The sequence below is a fragment of the Microtus oregoni genome, unplaced genomic scaffold, assembly GCF_018167655.1.
Source record: "Microtus oregoni isolate MIOR12 unplaced genomic scaffold, Mior012 000036F_ref0000092, whole genome shotgun sequence".
NCBI lineage: Eukaryota > Metazoa > Chordata > Mammalia > Rodentia > Cricetidae > Microtus > Microtus oregoni.
The window spans coordinates 4,479,958-4,500,573 of record NW_024543095.1 but is presented as its reverse complement, the minus strand read 5'-3'; the positions used below and the strand labels follow the sequence as shown (position 1 = coordinate 4,500,573).

The window sequence follows — 20,616 nt, the reverse complement described above, 5'->3', positions numbered from 1 at the left end:
TTTCCTTGTCTGCTTTCTCTCACTCTTCTTGGCAAGTCCGTTCCTTCACTGGCATTACAGCCTACTCCTTAGGGATTCTGGGATATACTGAAGGCCATCTGAGACATGTAACTTTGTGAACGGAACAACCACTGGAGTCTTAGACCTTCCATTGGTAGACAGCCCCTGTTGGACTAGCTGTAATTTTAGTATGTATGCATATGTGTTATATATACATATATATATGTGTATATGTATATATATAGAGAGAGGGGGGGAGGACAGACAGACAGACAGATAGACACACACACAGAGAGAAAGGGAGAGAGAGAGATTTATTCTATCAGTTCTGATTCTCTAGAGAACCCTGACTGGTACAGTATCCATTTCTGCATATGAGCCATCAGCTAAGTAACTGGAGGTGGTTATTAAGGTCACTTCCAGTTCCATCTGCTGCATTATACACGCTTCTTCCAGTAAGACTGCATACAGGAACTGACTTAGAAGCGGAATCAGGCTGGAAGCTATTTCCAGAAACATGACACCTTCCTGCTTTCAGTACCTTCCTCCTGGCATCACCCTGAATTAATCGTTCCCGCCACAAACTCCCCTTCCTAGGCAGACTCAAGGACCCTCCAGAACCATTAGCACTGTCCTTTATAGTGTCACCGTGTCTGTTTCCCCCAGCCAGCCTTCACCACTCATCACAGATTTGTCAGTGTGGAGGTCACCAGGCCCCTCTGGCCTGAGGCACAGGCATCTGGTAATCACACCTGTTCCCTCCCCCAGTGGTCAGATCCATCCATTTTTTTTTCCCACTGGAAGTATAGGCTCTATTAGCACAACAATATCAGGACCATTTGCTGCTGGGCAGAGCATGGATTTGCTGGTGGCAGCTTGGCATATTGTGGTCACTTGCCTGAATGTGTCATCTGGAATAGAGAGCCAGAACCGTCACACTTCTCATCTTTCACACCTAGAGCCTGCCACATGACAGTCCCTCCTCCTGCAACCACTGGTTTGTGTCATATGAGGCGTGTGTCTCATGGTGGGAAGAAACAGTGCTAGGACCCGGGCCAGGATACCCAGCTGTTCCTAAACGAAAGGATGGATGATATGGAGCGTTCTCCAAGTAAGACGACTTGTGTCTTGTATTTGTGTAACATTTTACTTCTCTTATAGTGGGTTTTTTTTTTTTTTTTGGTCTTGGGTGAAGGGATGGTGACCATTTCAGAGAAGGAAGCTGAGGCCCAGGCAAGGGACCTGGTGTACCAAGACTCTCTGAGAGTTGGGAAAAAGTATCTCGACTACATCGTAGCTGGTCCTTAAGTTGTGTTATGGAAACTTCTCAGGACTCCATTTCTTCACACATAGAGTGGGAATAACGATGTTCTTCTCCCTCTTCTGTCGTGTCAGAAGAATGCAAGGCAGACTCAGAGGTGGAGGGGTAATGGTGGATGCAGACAAGTGTGGAGAGGTATGAGCTCAGAGCTTTCTCTCAGCCTCTTTAGTTGGGGTGCTGTGGCTCTTTGTGCATTGTGCTCGACGGAGCTAAGGTGAGGTTGATGCGGGGCACGCCGGCAGGAAGTCCTTGGAGAGCTCCTGGCCCAGCCCCTGGCTCCCAGCACTGCTGCACTGAGTAGCTATCTCCCTTGTCTGAATGTCAAACTTACTTTAAGACTGGAAAGCAGCAAAGGCGCGACAAGGCTTTTGCAACAGTACATCTGGCGGAGCTGGTACTTGAAGATGCCGAGGAGGAAAGCCAGGGCCAGAAGAAGAAGTGATGCAGGGCCTGGGGCCAGCAAGTACAGAATGTGTTTGACAAGAGATGAAAAGAGCAGGCGAGGAGATGACAGCTGTGGGCGGGGAAAGCCTGAAAGGAGGCCCAAGCCCAGTGTAGTGACAGACGGTGGGATGGCACGCGGAGAGCCACGTGTGTGGCCTGAGGTGGCGAGAAAGCCAGGTGAGAAGGCAGAACCTTTAGCACCAGGCCAGTCCTGTCCTTCTAGGCTATCACGGACTAAAGTCTATACAGGCCAGTGGTGGTTATCTTGGGTATTTCTGAGGCCACAAGAGGAACCCTTTGTATCCATGGATGTTCCTCTCTCACAAACAAGCTGTTCTTGCTTTCTGACCTGACCTGACCCAGAAATAAACCTGCAGAAGGCCAGAGTAACCCTACTGTTGCTTCCTCTTGGGCCCCCTCCTCCTGCCTCCTGCCTGAGTCTTCTTTATTACTCACTCACAGACTTCCCTGAGCCTTCCCAGGTCACTTCTTCAGACAGAGGAGAACCCAACCCCTGTTTGCTCTGAGATCTGCTTCCTCCTAGACCAGGTCCCTCCGCTTACCGCTCGACTCACGCCACACACTTTGGAGTCATGTTCTTTTGCCCTGGTTTTGTTCAGTCCATCGTCTGGTGCTCCCTGAGTCTCGGGGCTCCCTGCCCAGCTCTGCAGCTTGTCCCATTTATCTGGGCTGGACCCTTTCACCTGGATGATGGCAGCAACCCCAAGCTGCCCTCCTGGCTTAGAGCTGAGTGGTACATACATATCCAAGATGACACCCCTTAATCGAGACCTTTCCAGCTCATCTGATGTTCTCTTCTGATACAGTGTGTGTGTGTGTGTGTGTGTGTGTGTGTGTGTGTGTCCTCGAAGCCTTGCAGAAGGTGGGCTAGGACTTGTTCCCTGGTTACAACGTAAGGAGGGACCCTCTCCCTTGTTCTCTGCTGCTCTCTGTGAAGGGCACCTCTTTATCTTTCAGTAATCCAGATAGTGTGTTTCTTCTCTGGGCTGATGTTAGCCGATGTCCAGCATCTCTCCAACCCTCATGTCCCTCTCGGAAGAGCAATCATCACCCTAAATTGCAAGCATCTCTTCCTTCTCTGTCTCCTTTCCAAGCTCTGAGGGACACGGGCCAGAGGTGCTGACTCTTTTTATGTATCCAGCATCCAGGGCAGTCCTCGGTCCTCAAGCTTTGCCCATCAGAATCAGCCCCATGCAAAGAGACCCAAAGGGTACCTTAAACCCGTTCATAAACTCTCCACTGAAAACAATGTCTAGGAATACAGGAGCAGGCATGAATCCTGAGACGAGAGTGTGAAAATCAAATCACAGGAAATTTAAAGCCACCTTCACTCCACAAAGGATTCTCATGTTCACTCATAAATCCAAGCCCGTAATCGGCAAGCACTTATTGATCATGCTGCTCCCCTGACGTGCGGTAGGCACCTTATATATGTGCGCTCAGTTAAGCCTCACAGCTTTGCTATGATCCTGGTTTTAGAGATGAGGAAATTGACTCTGGCAGGCAGAGGAACTTTCCTGTGAGGAACATAAAAATGGGGAAAGGTGGCCCTGCCCACAGGAAGGAAGGGCAGAGTCTTCCTGCGAACATGGGCTGGAGAGCAGCAGTTCATAGAATCTGTGGTGGAGGAAGGGGTTTGAGCTGAGGCATGCGCAATACCCACAATTAAGCCCCTGTGGAAGGGGAGGTGACAGGAGAGGGGAGGTGACAGGAGAGGGGAGGTGTGCTGTCAACAGGGCCTAATGGAGAGAGGTAGGAAAGCTGGTTTAGGGGACAGAAGGCCCCTAAGAGGGAACTCTGAAAAGAGGAAGACATGGTTTGGAGGGCAGGTGACTGCAAGCAGAGAGAATCACTGGGAATGATGTGTAACAGAACTGGGACATAGGTCAGACTTGGGAGGACAAAAATGAGAACAAAAGGAGGGGATGAAGACGATTTGGAGAGAGAGCTGCTGCAGAGGCTGTTGACTTAGGGAGGTAGAGAAGCCTTTGCCTTTTATTATCTGACCACCACCCATCCCAGAGCTTTCCCAAGGGATACACTATTAGGACACGGGACATCTGGCTCTCAGGAGGACCGCTCCTGAGCTCAAGACCCTGATTCTGACCTTTCGCTTGAGCCAAAGGCTTAGTTCTGACCTTAGCTGCTCTTTTGCAAGGAAGTTTCCCCTCCTGAGCAAAACAAGGGCAAAGTTCACTGTAGCTGGGAATTCTGAGAAATGTGAGAGAGCATCAGGAAGCAGAAGAGGACCCATCATTCTTTAGCCCATGGGTTTTCTGATTTTCTAGAACATTGTAGCATTTTGGGTCTTCAAGATACAAAATGCAGAGTAAGGCCCATATTAAATAATACTGGTATCAATGAGCCTGATATCCCTCAAGGGTATGGTAACAAAAGGGGTGGGGGTGAGCCCTGAGCGGGAGGCCCGAGTGTCTGGGTTTAGAAGAGTTTCTGCTCCTCTGGCCTCTCTGTGGCAAGGGAAGTTTGATGCAGCACCCACCCTGAGAATCACTGTGCACCCTCAGAGCTCTGGGAAGAATACCTGAGACAGAGCGAGCATTCGGTAAGCATAGCTATTATTACTATTGTGTCACGTGATTCCAACAGGGCTAAAATAAGACACGAAGGCACCCTGCTCCCAGACATCAAAGATCTTTTTCAGGAAACATTCAAAAATAAGTCTTGGCCTCTTCCCAACACTTGCTAGTCCTAGGAAGGAGATTCTGAATTTTCAGAACCTTTGGAGAGCTCTCCCTTCTGCATACTTTCCTTTGAACTCTGACCTCCACTTTCATATGCACGCGTGAATGTGCACACGTGCACACATGCACACTCACAGCTGCGATCTTGGTAGTATTGGTACTGATTGATCTAGGTCCTGGTACCAAAGGGCAACCCTTTGTAGTGCACACAGAGCCAAGGAGAAGAAGCTGTCCCTCTGTATAGCTCCCAGGCAGCCTTGGCCTCCCGTTCAATGTCAAGTTTTTGGTCAACATAAAGGATCTAAATTGGCTCGCAAAGTTAGCCTGGTGCACAGGGGTGCAATGGTCATTTCTTGAGGTCTAACTCAAAGAGAGGAATCTGTTTTCTCTAGGCTAAGTGGGTATTCTGACCTTGTTACACCTGTCTGCACCTGCCACAGAGACATCCCAAGAAGGACTGGAGCTAGATATTAGAAGTACTTCATAGAGTAGCGGCCACAGCCCTGAGAACAGAGGGATACCTGCTGGTCCCAGACCAAGAGGGGAAGACATCCATGTTAGTCTTCCATGTTAGTGTTCACGGTTTTGGCAGAGGGTAGGCAGACAAAGGCAAATCATGATTTAATGTGACGGATCATTAAACTGTGCTTTTGGATGCCAGTTGGTAAATTAGTCCACGTCTGCCTTGTGGAGCTGAGAGAGAAGGGAGAGCGAGGGAGATTTCACTGACGCTGACTTCTACATGGAATGGTCTATCAATCATTCTGAGACTGTGGCCCTTTCTGGAGTGTAGACACCATTTCTTTTATAAAATGATGATGGTAGGTGGTAGGTAGAATATGTGAGCCATAGTCCAATGGGACTCAGTCTCTCCCATGAGGAAGAATTGTTTATCTTCCTAGAGACTTTGGCAAACATGAATATCCTCCCTTTAAAACCAGGCTGGTATAGCCTGAGCCACAGAGAGAGCTAAGGGCACACTAGGCAAGATCCCCGGTGTTCTTGCTGGGATAGCTGAACCTCCTGCTCACTTCGCTGTGGCCTGTGCTCTAACCTCCAACTCTTCCTCAGTTTCTCTGGCTTGCTTGGTCTTTGTACTCCCGACTTTGGCCCTCTCTTCCTTGTGTTGACATCAGCCATAGCTTGGTAAAGAACATTTCCCCCCTGGGCCCCTGGGCACCTCTCCGGCTGCCACTTCATTTGTCCACATACTCATTCTTCAGACACGCATTGTTTCCTGTGTTCACTTGCCATGCTAGGTGCAGAGTGGGAACTGCAATCTTTGCCTACTCTGCCACCATAGTCAGTAGAAGAGACAGAAAAGTAATTTCACAAGGCATGGTAGTAGATTACAACAGTGGGGTGGATGTAGAGTCCCAGAAAGGCAAAATAAGGAGAGGAAGAAGGGGAGAACACCCATAGAACAGTGATTTTCAACCTATGGGTCTCCACCCTCACAGGGCTTGCATATCTGATATCTTGTCTATCAGATATTTACATTATGATTCATAACTAGCAAAATTATAGTTATGAAGTGGCAATAAAATAATTTTATGGTTGGGAGTCACTATTAAAGGGTTGCAGCATTAGGAAGGTTGAGAGGCAATGCCATAGAAGAAAACACCATTTCACATATACAGAAGGATGGTACCTATCCACCCAGAATGGACAAAGAGCAAATGGATGACGGAGGGTGCGGCAAGCTGCAGTCAGAAGATCCCAGGGTGGATGGTAAGCCATGGTTAGGTGTCTCTGCTGTATTCTGTGAACAGTTAGATAGCACCGAAAGGAACAAAAGTGTGACTTCAGGCAGGTCACTCCACTCTGGGGGGCTGAGAGGAGAGCTGGAAAAGCCTGGATGGGAATGTAGAGAAACAGCCAGATGGAAAGATAAAGAAGACAAATTGCCAAGCTAGGCTTAATTAGGGGTGGGTATGAGGGAGAGGGAATTGGAGTTAGAAGCCATTTCCTGGGCTGGGGCACATGGCTGATAACAAGCTGGGGAATCATCACACGCGAGAGGCTGAGAGTGAGTGAACTTCTTGATGGGGGTACCAGGAGATGATGCTCACTGGTGAGTTAAAGCTGGGGTGCTAGTGAACAAGCAGGCAACGGATGGCCCAGAAAGAAGGAAGATTCGGAAAAGCATGGCCTAGGAGAAAGTCTGTTTGTGGAGCAGCGGGGCTTCTGGTGAGGGAAAGAGAAGGGAAGTCAAGAGGATATGGCTAGGAGTCAGCCATGCTAGGGAAATAAGATGGCGGCTGTGAAGCTGTCATTGAGTCAGCCATACGAAGATGTAATGGGAACCTTGCCGGGGGTATCTCAGAGGAAAGGGTGGTAAAGGGGCCCTTGAAGGCTGTGGTAACTGATGACATTGTGTGGATGGGGTGACGCTGTGCAGATGGGGACTGTAGTGTCTGATAGGTTCCTCAGTCTGAGGGCTTTAAGAAAGCCAAGGAAGTCCAGTCACTAAAAACCAAAAAGCTCATCTCTGCCACATCGCAGTCATCTTGGGTAGGGCAGTCCGCTGTTCTGGTCCTCAGTTCTTCATTTGAAAAAAAAAAAAAGGAACAGCTGGAGGCAACGATTTCTAAACTAATTGACACCATATACAATTCTGTTTGGTATAATATGTGATATGCTGTAGGAAATCAGTTGCTGTATTTGAGTTTCCAGTATATAGGAACTTGTACGTACTGTGGAAGTAGGGAAAGGGCAAGGGAGCAGATGTGTTAGGTTTTGAGGGGGAAGTTTAGGTAATAGAGAACCCCCGAAAGTCTCAGAACCTCTAAAAGGTCCATATTCACTCCTAAGATACCAAAAGTAATATTTTATAAAGCTAATCTAATCTTCATCTAATATCATCTGCAAAATTCTTTTGGCCCTTGACTGTTTCACTCACCAATCATGCAGACGTCTCTCAGAAATACCATCCAGCAGCTCACAGTGACAAGGCCAGTTAAACAGATGATCTTCCTAGCCCCTTCTGGCTGGATGTTACAAAAAACCATCAGATTTTTTGGCAGAGGGATGGGTCAAAGAAAAGTCTTCCAGCTGTTGCTGGTGACTCTAAGCCAGAAACAGATAGAAAGCATTTAAGCAAGTCAGAGCACTATGGTCTCATACCTTCCTGCCCACTGCCTACTTATCTTCCTAGTTTGTCATGACAGACCCCATGGGACTCTCTTACCTCGCCAGGAGGCAGGGTGTTCAGAACTGATTTCTGGGATTGTCGTTCTGATCTCCAGCCCGCAATTAATCAGACTGTGGAAGTGGCCTAGAAGTGTCAAGGCATAGATTTTCTGAGAGATCTCATGCTGCAGGAAGTGGAGAGCTAATACGTTCAGGAGGTGCTGACGTTCTCCAAAGAACAAGAAGTGCAGACCCATAACTGGACTGGCAGAGACTTTTTCAAGAGACAAAGGAGCACATGTTGGCCTAATTAGAACTGCCCTGAGACCAGGTACCCGGCAGCATAGCCTTGTGGACTCAAAAGGAGGAATGTCTTTGGTAACACTGAGGACAGCCTTCTTTTAAAAACAAAAAACCAAAAACCAAACTTATAATTCTGCAAGAGAATTTAGCCTCAATGCCCTGGGTCATCCATTGTATGAAACAAATTCACTTCCAAAATTATAGGTGGTCTTGGGAAGAAATGAGAAAATATTCATTCCAGGTGCCCCCAACCATCAGATTTCAGAACTATGGAAGACTATGGAAGGAACGTCTTGAATTGGGGGTGTCCTCGGACATTTACTGAAATGATGCCCCAAGAAGGAAAGGGGGGGGGGAGAAAAGTGAAGGAGAGAGGGAGAAAGGGAGAAAAAAGAAAAAAAGGTCATCCAAATACTAGTTTCTCTCTGCATGTAGAATCCTCAAGATATTACTTACTTACTATTACCTTGTGAATAGAGCCCAGCAGAGCATGGACGAAGGGTTCCAGGGGGACTCTCGGGCCACAGGGTGTTGAAGAGAGACAGAACAGGTTGCAATTCCATGGCTCTTCCTCCAAGTACCCAAGGAAATTTGTGTTTTACCTAGGGAAGTTTGAGGATGATGGTGATGACGGTGATGGTCCTCCTTCCCCACTTCCCCCTCTCCTTGCTTCGTCCACTCATCCTCTTCCTTCTTCTCCTTCTCCTAATGTAGCTAAGGGTGCCTGTATTAATCTGTTTTTGTCTCACCAAAAGGTGATGACAGTGTTTCTCCGCCTGTGGGTTGCAGCCCCCACAGGGTTTTGCATATCAGATATTTACATTACAGTTCATAACAGTAGCAAAATTACACTTAGGAAGTAGCAAAAAAAAGTAATTTTATGTTTGGAGATCATCACAACATTGAGGAACTTTATTTAAGGGTGGAAGCATTAGAAAGGTTGAGAACCACTGGGTTATAGCTTAAAATGACTTTTGCCTTCTCATAGTTTCTATGGGTCAGAAATCCTGGCATGGCATAAGTGAGCCCCCTACTTCAGGGAACCTCCCATGCTGCCACCAAGGAGTCAGTCAGTCACTAGCATGGTGGTCATCCCAGAGGCTGACTTGCAGAGAATCATCGTCCAGTTTCCCTCACGTGGCTTTTAGTGAGATTTGGTTAATGACAGTTGTGTGTGGAGCTCTACGACATGGCAGCGTATTTCCCCAAGTGTGTAAGCCAGGCTCTTGTGCCTTAGTCACGAAAGGGTGAGAAATAATTTATCTCCACTTTCTCCTTCTCCCTAACACCACAGCCAGAGAGGTAAAGGCAAACACAACCATATGGCTCCCAATGAGGAAAGAGTTGTGTGTGACTGAGTGTACAAGCAGATGAGGAACAGTGGTGGGGAACGTACTTGTGCTCCACCTCCATCTGCCATTCCACCTGCCACTCTACCTGCCACTCCACCTGCCACTCCACCTGTCACTCCACCTGCCACTCCACCTGCCACTCCACCTGTCACTCCACCTGCCACTCCACCTGCCACTCCACCTGTCACTCAACCTGCCACTCCACCTGCCACTCCACCTGCCACTCCACCTGCCACTCCACCTGCCATTTCACCTGTCACTCAACCTGCCACTCCACCTGCCACTCCACCTGTCACTCCACCTGCCACTCCACCTGTCACTCCACCTGCCACTCCACCTGCCACTCCACCTGCCACTCATTGCCACTCCACCTGCCAGTCCATTGCCACTCCACCTGCCATTCCACCTGACACTCCACCTGCCATTCCACCTGCCACTCCACCTGCCACTCCACCTGCCACTCCACCTGCCACTCCACCTGCCATTCCACCTGCCATTTCACCTGCCATTCTACCTGCCATTCATTTTGTCATCTGTTCCAACCCAGGAGGCGTCTCAGAGATGCACTGACTCCTCTTCTTTTTTCTCATCACCGCTATGCAACTTACAATGCTCCAGGCTTAAGGAAGATGGATGAAGGGAGACAGCCAGATTAGGGACCAGAGACCTTTTCTTTAGATATACTCTGCTCCTCAGCAGGGAGGCCCTAAGTTATACAAAGGAAAGGGTTATGCAAAGAGGTATGGATTGGGGGCCAACTTTAAAGATGTGAATCATGTGACCAGCCAAGTCCTTAGCAGGTCACCTGCCTGTAGTAATAAGAGTGTGGGGCTGCGTCCCCAGCACCCCAGCTGCCTGCTAGCTTATGCCCCGAAATAACAACACACAAATTGTATTCATTTAAACACTGCTTGGCCCTTTAGCTCTAGCCTTTACTGGCTAATTCTGATATCCCGATCAACCCATCTCTAATAATCTGTGAGCACCGGTCTTAGTGAGCACCTGTCTTACTGGGAAGATTCTAGCCTACGTCCAACCTGGGTCGGAGCTTCATCGCATGTGTCTGCCCAGGAGAGGAGAGGATGGCGTCTCTTCTGAGGCGTCTGCTCCCGAGAGGAGAGCTGTCGAGTCTGAGCTCACTTCCTCTTCCTCCCAGCATTCTGTTCTGTTTACTCCACCCACCTATGTTCTAAGCTATGAGCCCAAGCAGTTTGTTTATTACTTAGCCAATGAAATCAACAGATTGATATATGACACTCCCACATCACTTTCCCTTTTTCTGTTTAAACAAAAAAAGGGAAGGCTTTAACTTTAACATAGCAAAATTACATATAACAAAACAGTTATCAAGTAGAAATTACAATAACCTTTATCATAACTAAGGAAAACTATAACTATTCTTAACTCCATCAAAGACTCCAGAAAAATACAATATTACCTAAGCAAACAAGAAAAAAGCAACCTTTAATACTCTAGAAATGACAGAGACATCTCGCTGCCTGTACAGCCACCCAAAGTTTCTCTGTACCATTGGGGCATCCATCTTCTGCCTACACCTGCCTGCTTTGGCCTACTTTCCCCCTTCTGTCTATCCCGAGATTCAATAACATATTAAACAATTAAAATATAGCTTCATGAGAGTAGAATAACTCTTTACGTCACTGGAAGTGTCTTTATGAGAGAAGGGATCTCTCTAAACTACAAGAGGGTAGCTGTTGAGGCGAGAAGTGGGAGCGGCACGTGTTTACGTGGATGAACAAATTAATCTGCACGTGAAATCCCAGTGAAATTGACATGAAATAAAAATTTCATGCCTTGCAGTGTATCCGTGTCACCCATGAAATGAGATTAAAAAGAATTGCTGATTTTACACGCGTCAGACTTTCCTATGCCATCTGCGTCTTGCGCTTCTAAAGAGTCAGATGAAAACTTGGGGGTCAGCCAGAGTTGGCATTTCATATTTTATGTTCATCTCCTTTTTTTTTCCCCCTGAGATCAGGTGTCCTTCCATGGAACGGAGCTCAGAGTGGATTAGATGTTTTCTGCTTGAAAAACAAGATCTGATTCCAAAAGCCAGTAGCAAACTCGCTGCACCCTGCCTGAGAGCACCCGGAAAGGTCTCTGGGCCCAGGGCTGGCTGGCTCCCTTCCCCTGCCAGCCTCATGCCCATAGTTATGCGCTGGTGATGAGGAAGTGACAGTGTCTCTGCGGCTTCTCCTGGGTTGGAGTAGATGGCAACAAGAATGGCAGCTGGAGGAGCAGGAAGGGTGTTCCCTATTCCACCCCACCCTACCTGCTTGCACAGGGGACTCCCTTGGGCACACACAGTCCCACCCCCTATTGTGAGTCATAGGCCTGTGTGTCCCTTTTATCTCCCTGGCTGCGAAGTTAGGGAAATAGAACCTATGGAGAGAAACTGTTTTCTCACACGGGGACTGGCCTTCTAGAGAGCAGCTGGAAGTGTAGGGTCTGCTTAGGATCAGATGCCTGGGAAGCATTTGACGCAGCCTTGCAAGGGACACATCATTCCCACTGGGTGAGACCTCTAGTGGGCAGCATCTCCCTTGGGGTGCCCTCCCAGAAAGCATCTCCCTGTGCCTGCCCCACAGCCCAATCTCCTAGGCAGATCTCTGGTTTCTAGAACCCATAGAAACTCCTTTTTCTGAGTGTAGTTTGAGTGTGGGGCACATACGTGCCCACAGTGTGAAGAGGCACAGAGCATTCATGAGTAACAACTCAGCTGGTCTGGCATGAGAGCGTTATAGCACGGGATAAGCCCTACACATCTGGCTGTAGCCCCCTTCATGAGCTTAACGGATGCAGCCTCTCTCTGGCTGCCTCCTTATTACTCCCGAGTCCATCTTGGTGTGGGGAGCCCGGCGGAGCATATTTATCATGGCAGACAGGAAGACGAAATGGAAGAACAGATTGGAGCCCTGTTCCAACCTTTAAAGACTTACTCCCCCTGTCCCCAGTGACCTACTTCCTCCAACTAAGTCTTCTGCCTCCCAACATAGCACCATTCAGCACTGGGCCAACGCAGCATTTAAAACAAAAACCACAGTAAGGGTATTCCATGTTCAAACAAGAAGATTAGTAAATCTGGAAAACAATGCCACTTTCTAAGCTATTATGAACATTACGCCCCCGAGGCACTCCATACAGTGACTGGTGCTAAGGGTTCCACCAGTGGTCATTTAAAGACACTATGTGGTGGGTGTTGTGATCACCATTAACCAGAAAACTAAGGGTCAGAGAAGGGACATTGTTGCTGAACCCTAATCAACTGCTTAACCTGAAAGTCTCCCATGCCAGGCTGTCTGATTCTTACTGTGTCATGTTGCGCATTTGTATGGCACCCTTCACCCAGCTCTGGCCATTCTGCCCACTCAGTAACTGCCCTCCATCTCTTGCTTCCAGGGTGCCAGAGCCCTCTGCCAGGCTCCCAGCCATTGAGCGGCTCTCCTCTATGCCAACCTCCTCTATGCCAACCTCCTCTATGCCAACCTCATAGTAATAATAATTATGTTCTCACTCAGTTTTAAAGTTAGCTGGCCTGCCTCTCTGTCACCCCCTTTGGTTTTTATCCTCCAGCATAAAATCCCAAATGGTTTCTAATTTATGATCAAGTTTTATTTTTCCCCCAGAATGTAGTGAGAGGAAGACCATGTGCTCCAGGGCCGCAGGGACCAACCACGAAGGGCTCCTAACTCATTAACAAAACGGGGGTGGCCATGACCGTCATTGTGTTCTCCCTCGCTGGCAGCTGCAGTATTTTACAAATATGTGGGATAAAAAAGGAGGGTGCTGTGTGCATCTGTGTGCATGATCACCGTGGTAACTGGCAGGCGTGTTTCTAATGCACTGAGGTTGTCATGTTCATCTGGGTGTGAGGAAGGGGCAAGGACATAGCAATTCACAGCTGGGTGAGGGAAGAGTGGGTTAAGGCTCCACCTATGCCCAAGGTTGGCCTCAGAATTGCTCCCTGGAAGCACCTTCAGCCAGTGACACTGGCCCTTCCCAAGGCTGGGAATCCAGGAGGCACATAAGCCTTACCAAAAATCATGGGTCTCCAATGAGTCTTTCAAAAAAGAAGAGGGTAAAAACTGTTTAAAATCATTCTGGAGGAATGTGTAATTCAGGTGTTGCTGTGGTGGGATTCTCCCGCCTCAAACAGAATGCACATGTGTGTGCACACAAACACAAGCACACACACACACACACACACATTTCCCCCATACAGCTAATGCCTTATCCTCCTAATACAGAGGATGAGCTAAGCGCTCCTACCCCTACCCCATCTTTCCTACTTGCTGGCTCCTCTCTCCAATAAACTCCCTGAATCTTTAATAAATTATCAACATGTCTTTCTCGTCCATCTGCTGGCGCCAGACGTCAGCATCAGCTGCCTTCTTCACTTCCCTCATGGCCCCAGCGACCTCAGTGTTTGATTCATCTTTTAGGTCCCTCCCACAGAGAGACCACTCACTGTCTGGGATGACTCTCCTAGAAATGCAGCTTTAAGGATTTTTGTCAGCCTCAAGTTCATATTATAACTTCTTACTGCCTGTCACCAAGCAGGCTGTGGACCAGGCCTTGGACAGCAGGTGACTCCTGTGTGGCACTCACCAATGACTGTATGCCCTATGGTGCTTGCCCTACGCTAGGGAGCGCGTGGGACACTAGGGACCAGTGCCAACTAATGAGTCACGGGCCTGGTTCCCGCATTCCATGCATGAACTAGGTATGTCCTTTCAGGAGGGAGTTCTGAGCCTCAGTTTACCTTTCTGCCGAGGCTACGATGAATATCAAACAGGTGAAGGGTGAACCCTTTGGGCCACAGCAGAGGCCAAAAAGCTTGGGGAGGGATATGAGCCCGAGGGTGTGAAACACCACCTTACCCTCACTCCTCTGTGGCAGTCTGCTCAGCAGCGGAGTGTTTTGGCTTCCTGAGGTGACCCAGGCCAGGCCTGTGTCCTACCCCTTTGGACATAGGAGCTTCCAGACCCAAGAGAATACCACCTAGGTTCCAGCCACTGCTTGTTGCTTTGCTGGTTCTGTTTGCCCTCTCCAACCTCCCTTCCTTTTCTACCCTGTGAACTCACATCTCTAGCCAATACACGCTACACTTTCCTTAGAGGCTGGTTCACCACCTATTTTCTGCCCCCATTTCCTGGGCACTTGCCAAATGCTTTGCGTGCCTCAGCCACAGTCTTCCCTGCAAGCCTGGGAAGGAGGCTTGGCCATCTGTGAGGAGAGCCTTGTCTCCCTTTTACAGGTGACACTATTGAAGCTTAGAGGGAAGTAAATGGCACACTCTAGGGCTCACGACCAGCGTTTGGTAAAGCCAGATTCAAATCTAGGCCTTACACCCATGTTCTCACCGGCGTTAATGCCACAGTCCTTGGGCTCTGCCCTATCTCTAGCCTCTCTCGTTGCCCCTCAGTCATTGTCAGTACTATGGAGACGCCCACCAAAGACACATTTCCAACATAAGAAAGATCCAGTTGGGCACAGCGGGAGTCATCTGATGTTAGAAATAGTAACCATTGCGGTGGCCAAAGACCTCAGCATAAAGCCAGCCACACTGAACCTCACAGAAGTGAAAGTGGAAAGTACAGTTGAATGCATTGGCACAGGAGACCACTTCCTAAATATAACCCCAGTAGCACAGACACTGAGAGAAACAATTAATAAATGGGACCTCCTGAAACTGAGAAGCTTCTGTAACGCAAAGGACATGGTCAACAAGACAATACAGCAGCCTACAGAATGGGAAAAGATCTTCACTAACCCCACATCAGACAGAGATCTGATCTCCAAAATATACAAAGAACTCAAGAAATTGGACACCAAAAGATCACATAATCCAATAAAAAAAATGAAGTACAGACCTAAACACAGAGCTCTCAACAGAGGAATCTAAAATGGCTGAAAGACACTTAAGAAAATGCTCAACATTCTTAGCCATCAGAGAAATGCAAATCAAGCAACTCTGAGATTCCATCTTATACCTGTAAGAATGGCCAAGATCAAAAACACTGATCACAACTTAAGCTGGAGAGGATGTGGGGTAAAGGGAGCACTCCTCCATTGCTGGTGGGAGTGCAAGCTGATACAACCACTTTGGATATCACTATGGCAATTTCTCAGAAAATTAGGAAACAACCTACCTCAAGATCCCGCAATATCATTTTGGGTATATACCCAAAGGATGCTCAATCGTGCCACAAGGACATGTGTTCAACTATGTTCATAGCAGCATTGTTTATCATAGGCAGAACCTGGAAACAACCTAAATGCTCTTCAACCAAAAAATGGATAAGCAAAATGTGGTACATTTACACAATGGGGTACTACACAGCAGAAAAAAAAAATGACATCTTGAAATTTTCAGGCAAATGGATGGATCTAGAAAACATCATATTGAGTGAGGTAACTCAGACAATTATCATATGGACTCACTTATAAGTAGTTTTTAAACATAAGGCAAAGAAAACCAGCCTACAAATCACAATCCCAGAGAACCTAGACAACAAAGAGGACCCTAAGAGAGCATGCATGGATCTAATCTACATGGGGAGTAGAAAAAGACAAGTAAATTGGGAGCATGAGGACCATGGAAGAGGGTAAAAGGGGAGGGGAGAAAAAGGGAGGGGAGCAAAGAAAAATATATAGCTCAATAAAATCAATTTTAAAAAAGAAAAAATAGTAACCATGTGACTATTTGTCTAGCACCTTTTGGACCTGTCGTAATGATCAAGGAGGGAAATTACAAGTTAGGGTTGCCATTTCCATTGTGTGGGTTAAAAACATAAAGCTGAGGAAATCACAGTCACAAGTAAGTAACCCTGCGGCATAACTGGACTCAGGGGCAAAGAGTGCTTACAGCATTTGGTTCAAATGGCTTGTACATACTGAAGACAGGCTACGCCCACAGCCTCTGTGTCTGTGCCCAGATCTTTGGGGAGAGTTTGGACTAACCCTGCTCCACAGAGGAGCAGGTAGAAGCCTGTAAATGTGGCTGATTTGCTCAGGGTCTCCTGCAGGCAGGTGGTGTCCAGAGTCCCAGACCGTGAGTCTGTGGGCTGCTCTACCCCATTTTCTATCCATCCTCACCTTACCCTATGGGATCTGACATTTTCAACGGAGCCTTCTGGACACTTCAGGCTTCTGCCTGTGTTCACAGGCTTCTGGTCCCTGTGCATTGATCTGCCTCTCTCCCCAGCTGGCATCTTTGAGGTGAGCACAGTGGTGCCTGTGCCTAAAAGCTCTCTAATCAAGTGGCAACTCCAAAGACCACCATTCTCCCTCAGCTTCCCCCAAATAAATCATGAAAGCTGAGCCCTGACTGCAGAGGATTGCCAAGCACCTTCCCCTATGGCAGAGACACAACAGCTAGATGTCCTGGCAATGGTGGCATCCAGGGTTGCCTTTGTCTCCCTGTTTCTGAGGGAGAGCAGGAGGCTGCACTAAGATCTCTCACCTTACTTCCCTTTCCATAGGTAATTTGTCCAGCCCTCTCCCTTGTCTCAGGCTCATTCTTCCTGGAGTATTTATTGCTGCCCACTCTACTGCCTGGGTCTCTCTCTCCAAGACCCTCCATGTCCTCATGGATCGTATAATCTACCAAGCAAGGACCCCAAGACCACCATTCCGTACCCCTTCACCATTGCTCCTAATGAGAGGTGGAGCTCTCTCCAAAGCCAGACAGTCCAGCTTCTCAGGAAGAGGCTGTTTCCTAGTATCTCCCTTCCCCTATTATAATAGTTCCTAATGCCCAACAAATCATCCCCGATTAAACTGAGTGGCTTAAAACATCAAAAGGCATGGGCCGTCTTCACTGCATCTGTGGGTCAGGAATTGGGAGCATCTTGGCTGGGCGGTGCTGGCTAAGCATCCCTCATTAGGCTTCAGTCAGCAGTCTGTTGTAGCTGTTGTCATAGAAGTCCTGGCTGGAGTGAGTGGACCCGCTTCTCATGTAGTCTATTCCTATGGCTGGCTAGCTGGTAGTGGAGAGGGCAGGGAGCCTCAGCCACTATGAGGATGTCTCTCTACAGGGATGTCTGAGTGTCTCCATAGCATGACGGCTGGCTCACCTCCATGCGGCCAAGGAAGAGGCTACCGAGCTTTCAGGAAGTCACACAGAGGCACATCCAGCATATCCTACTGGCTATATCAGGATTCGGGAAAGGAGGGGGACTCCTTAAGAACATAAAAACTTGTGGGTGGGACTCCCTAGAAGACGTGTGGGTGCCATGCCACACGTCTGAGAACCATAAACGAGCGAGTCTTCTGCTGACTTGGGCATGCACGCCCTGACTTTCCTCCTTCTCTATGAGAGGGAATCTAGTATACACACGTCCCCTTGTAGGGATGCCAACATGGAAGGAGCTATGGTTCTTCCCTGGGTAAGCTTGGTAAAGTTGGGGATACAGTCTCATCATGAGAAGCTAGAGGAGACATCTTCTAAATGTCCAGACTATGAGAGTGTGAACAATAGGGCATTTGCCTATCAGAGACTATGGAATAGTTTCCCAGCAGAGTGTACATTTATGCTGAGTCTGGAGGGATGACTAGGAACTCCTCATGTGACAGCAAAAGGGAGGACATAGCTCCATGTGACATGAGCAAGAGCTGAGAGCTCGAGAGCTTGTGAGGCTGTGATTATGAAGCTGGACTTCATCAAGGGCCAGAGAAGGTCTGGCCGAGCCCTGTGGGATGAAGGAAGACTACAAAGGAAGGAGCTGTATTGCAACGTGCATGGCTTGGGAACTGACCCACCTGGGATACCAGAGGATATCAAGAAATGGCAGACTGCATATAGAAAAGCTGACATCACGTGGGCCATGGCTCTGATGGAGATGCGCCACCAGCAGCATCCCTGGCAGTGCACACATCTGTGTCATTCATCTCAACGGAAGAGGCAAGTTTATTGTCTATCGCTGAACAACGAGGCAACGTCAACTAAGGGAGGAGTCTGTAGAGGAACAGTTTCAGGATGTAGCCAGTCGGGAAGAGGAAACTGCTGTTGAACATTTCTGCACACACTGGTTTTAGCTAAGGAACCATCATTCATAATATCTGTCCTTGGACCAGGCAAAGGCTTCGCCATTTCCCCGAGCCTCGCCTGAGAAAGGCTTTGCCGTTTGCCACGGGTCTGAGGCTGTGGGGTCCTTGCCATGTCTGTGTGCTTGTCAACAATACACATTCACTCAGGCCTTCATTTGCTCCCCCACAGAGCTGCAGTCTGCTGAGGAGGAGAGGTGAGGAAGAGGAGAACCAACTCTGAGGCAGAACTGACTGGAGTCTCTGGCAGAGGACAGGAAGGCCTGCAGGCCGTGGCCTACCTTCCCCGTCATTTCTCCACCGTACCTTCTTCCCTAACTCTTGGTTCTTCCGATACTGACTTCTCTCGTGCCTGTGCATGAGTATAGTGTTTAAGCGTTTGGTCCCATGGAACAGTGACCACAGGGGGGACATCAGGTCTTTCAGCCCAAGACTGGAGATCCCGAGTGTTTCAGGTCCAGACTTGTGCGAAAATTTGGTTTAAAATGTGAACCATATTTCTAGAAAAATTGAAAATGCATATTTGTACAAATTATTTGTGAACAACTCCAGCGGACCCAGTCCCCTCCAAGCCTCTCTGTGGGTCTCTGGGTTTCCAATGGAAAGCTCAGGAAGGAACGAAAGAATCAGAACAGGTATCTGACCCCCGCCCACGTTATGTTCTTACTTCTTTTTTCAATGCCCTATAACCTTACCATAATTGGGCCATCCCTTTAATCAAGAGAAACAGGAGGATACACCCAGATGACAGCCCCCACTGGAACTGGCCACACTTTGGAGGGTCTATTTCCATTATTAAAGCAATTCTCAGGCTGCAGGCTGCAATTTTCACTTGAGGCAAGGTATTAAATTGAAATTACCCTAGATGTAATGGTCATACAAAATAATCCTGGACACATGGAAGGAAATGCCTTCTCAGGATCAGACTGTTGCTTATTCTGAGGCTTTGGGGCTCTGTCTCTTTAAAGATGTCAGATTGGGAGGGGCAGGGGGCAGGAGCAGGGGGACAGCAGTTAGATAGAACCCACCTCTGAAGCTGCCAGTTCAGAAGTCAATATGATAAGGGTTCTGTTGGCTTGATCTGCTCTGTGGCCAGAGGCTTGGGTAGGAAGGCTAAAAGGGCCCAGATTTGGGGCAGAGCCCAAGACTTGGAGTTTGGCTCCTGAATCTGTTAGGAAACACTGTACTTGAACTGAGGAATGAGTAAATGATAATACTTGCTTCTGTTTAGGTTCCAACCCCAGGTTCTCCAGCAGGCGGTGGACACTTAAGTTTTGGTCATTCTTAGATGATGTTCATGGTCCCAGGCTCTTCTGTTTTGCTCTCAAAGGTCTGAGTTATCATCCCGCTTTTATTTGCCAGATGTTCGCTGCTGGTGTACTGCACAGACCTTCCTCCCACCAGTATCATCATCACCTTCCACAACGAGGCACGCTCCACTCTGCTCAGGACCATCTGCAGGTAAGACGTCTTCCTGCCTGGGGGCTGTCACTCAGCCTGATCCTTGGTCAGGCTCGTGTGTGCTCCCTGGGCATCCTGCAGGCACGTACCAGGCACTGCCCTATGCATCATGTGCTTCCACTCAGCCTCTCCTCATGTGCTGCTGAGAGAGGCCATCGTCCCATTTTTAAAGAGAAAGACAGATGCCAATTGTGCCTAGTAACTTGCAGGCATTCAGAGATAAATCAAAGGAATGGATAACAGACCCCTTGCCCATCTGTTAGGCTATCTGAAGAACGTGGACTGGCGGGGTCATAACTGATGAAGGATGCTCAGATAGTCAAGTTGCTCATTTCATCCTCAACCTCAGCTAGGATCAGGACCTGGATGTGCCCTGGGCTGCTCATCTTGTGCTGCACTTTTCCAAAGCTGAGACAAGGGTGCGATGTGTGGGAAGAGCTGTGGGCAATCCTTAATGTTTGCTCTCTGGGTATCTGCATTCAGCTCCGGTCCTGCTTCCCCTGAGCCTTCCTGACACCTTGACACTTCATCTCAGTGATGCTCCTGCCCTGAGAGGCTTGTTGTGACAGAGATGACCAGTGGCCTGCCTAGCTTTTCCATATGCTCAAGTCTCAGTGCCAACCACAAGCAAACTGGCCCTAGAACAGAGCGGAGACCAGACTGGGAATTGTGCCTCTGGGTTCTTAGGAGACTCTGGCAGGCTTGAGCCACCATTCTCTGGAATGACCCTCCTTTCTTCTCCCTGACTCCACCTGTCCTATCCAGGTCAGCTGCCTCATTCTCCCTTCCTCTGATCCCCAACAGTAGCTAG

The 20,616-nt window shown here is 48.4% G+C and overlaps 1 protein-coding gene across 1 annotated transcript in view; it reads left to right on the top strand.

Moving 5' to 3' along the window:
• Galnt14 (polypeptide N-acetylgalactosaminyltransferase 14) overlaps nt 1-20,616 on the top strand; it is a 225,325-nt gene that overhangs the window by 149,079 nt on the left and 55,630 nt on the right. The window contains exon 3 of the mRNA XM_041631101.1: nt 19,707-19,805. Within this exon, the coding sequence (XP_041487035.1) occupies nt 19,707-19,805 (99 nt within the window). The remainder of the gene's footprint in view (nt 1-19,706; nt 19,806-20,616) is intronic.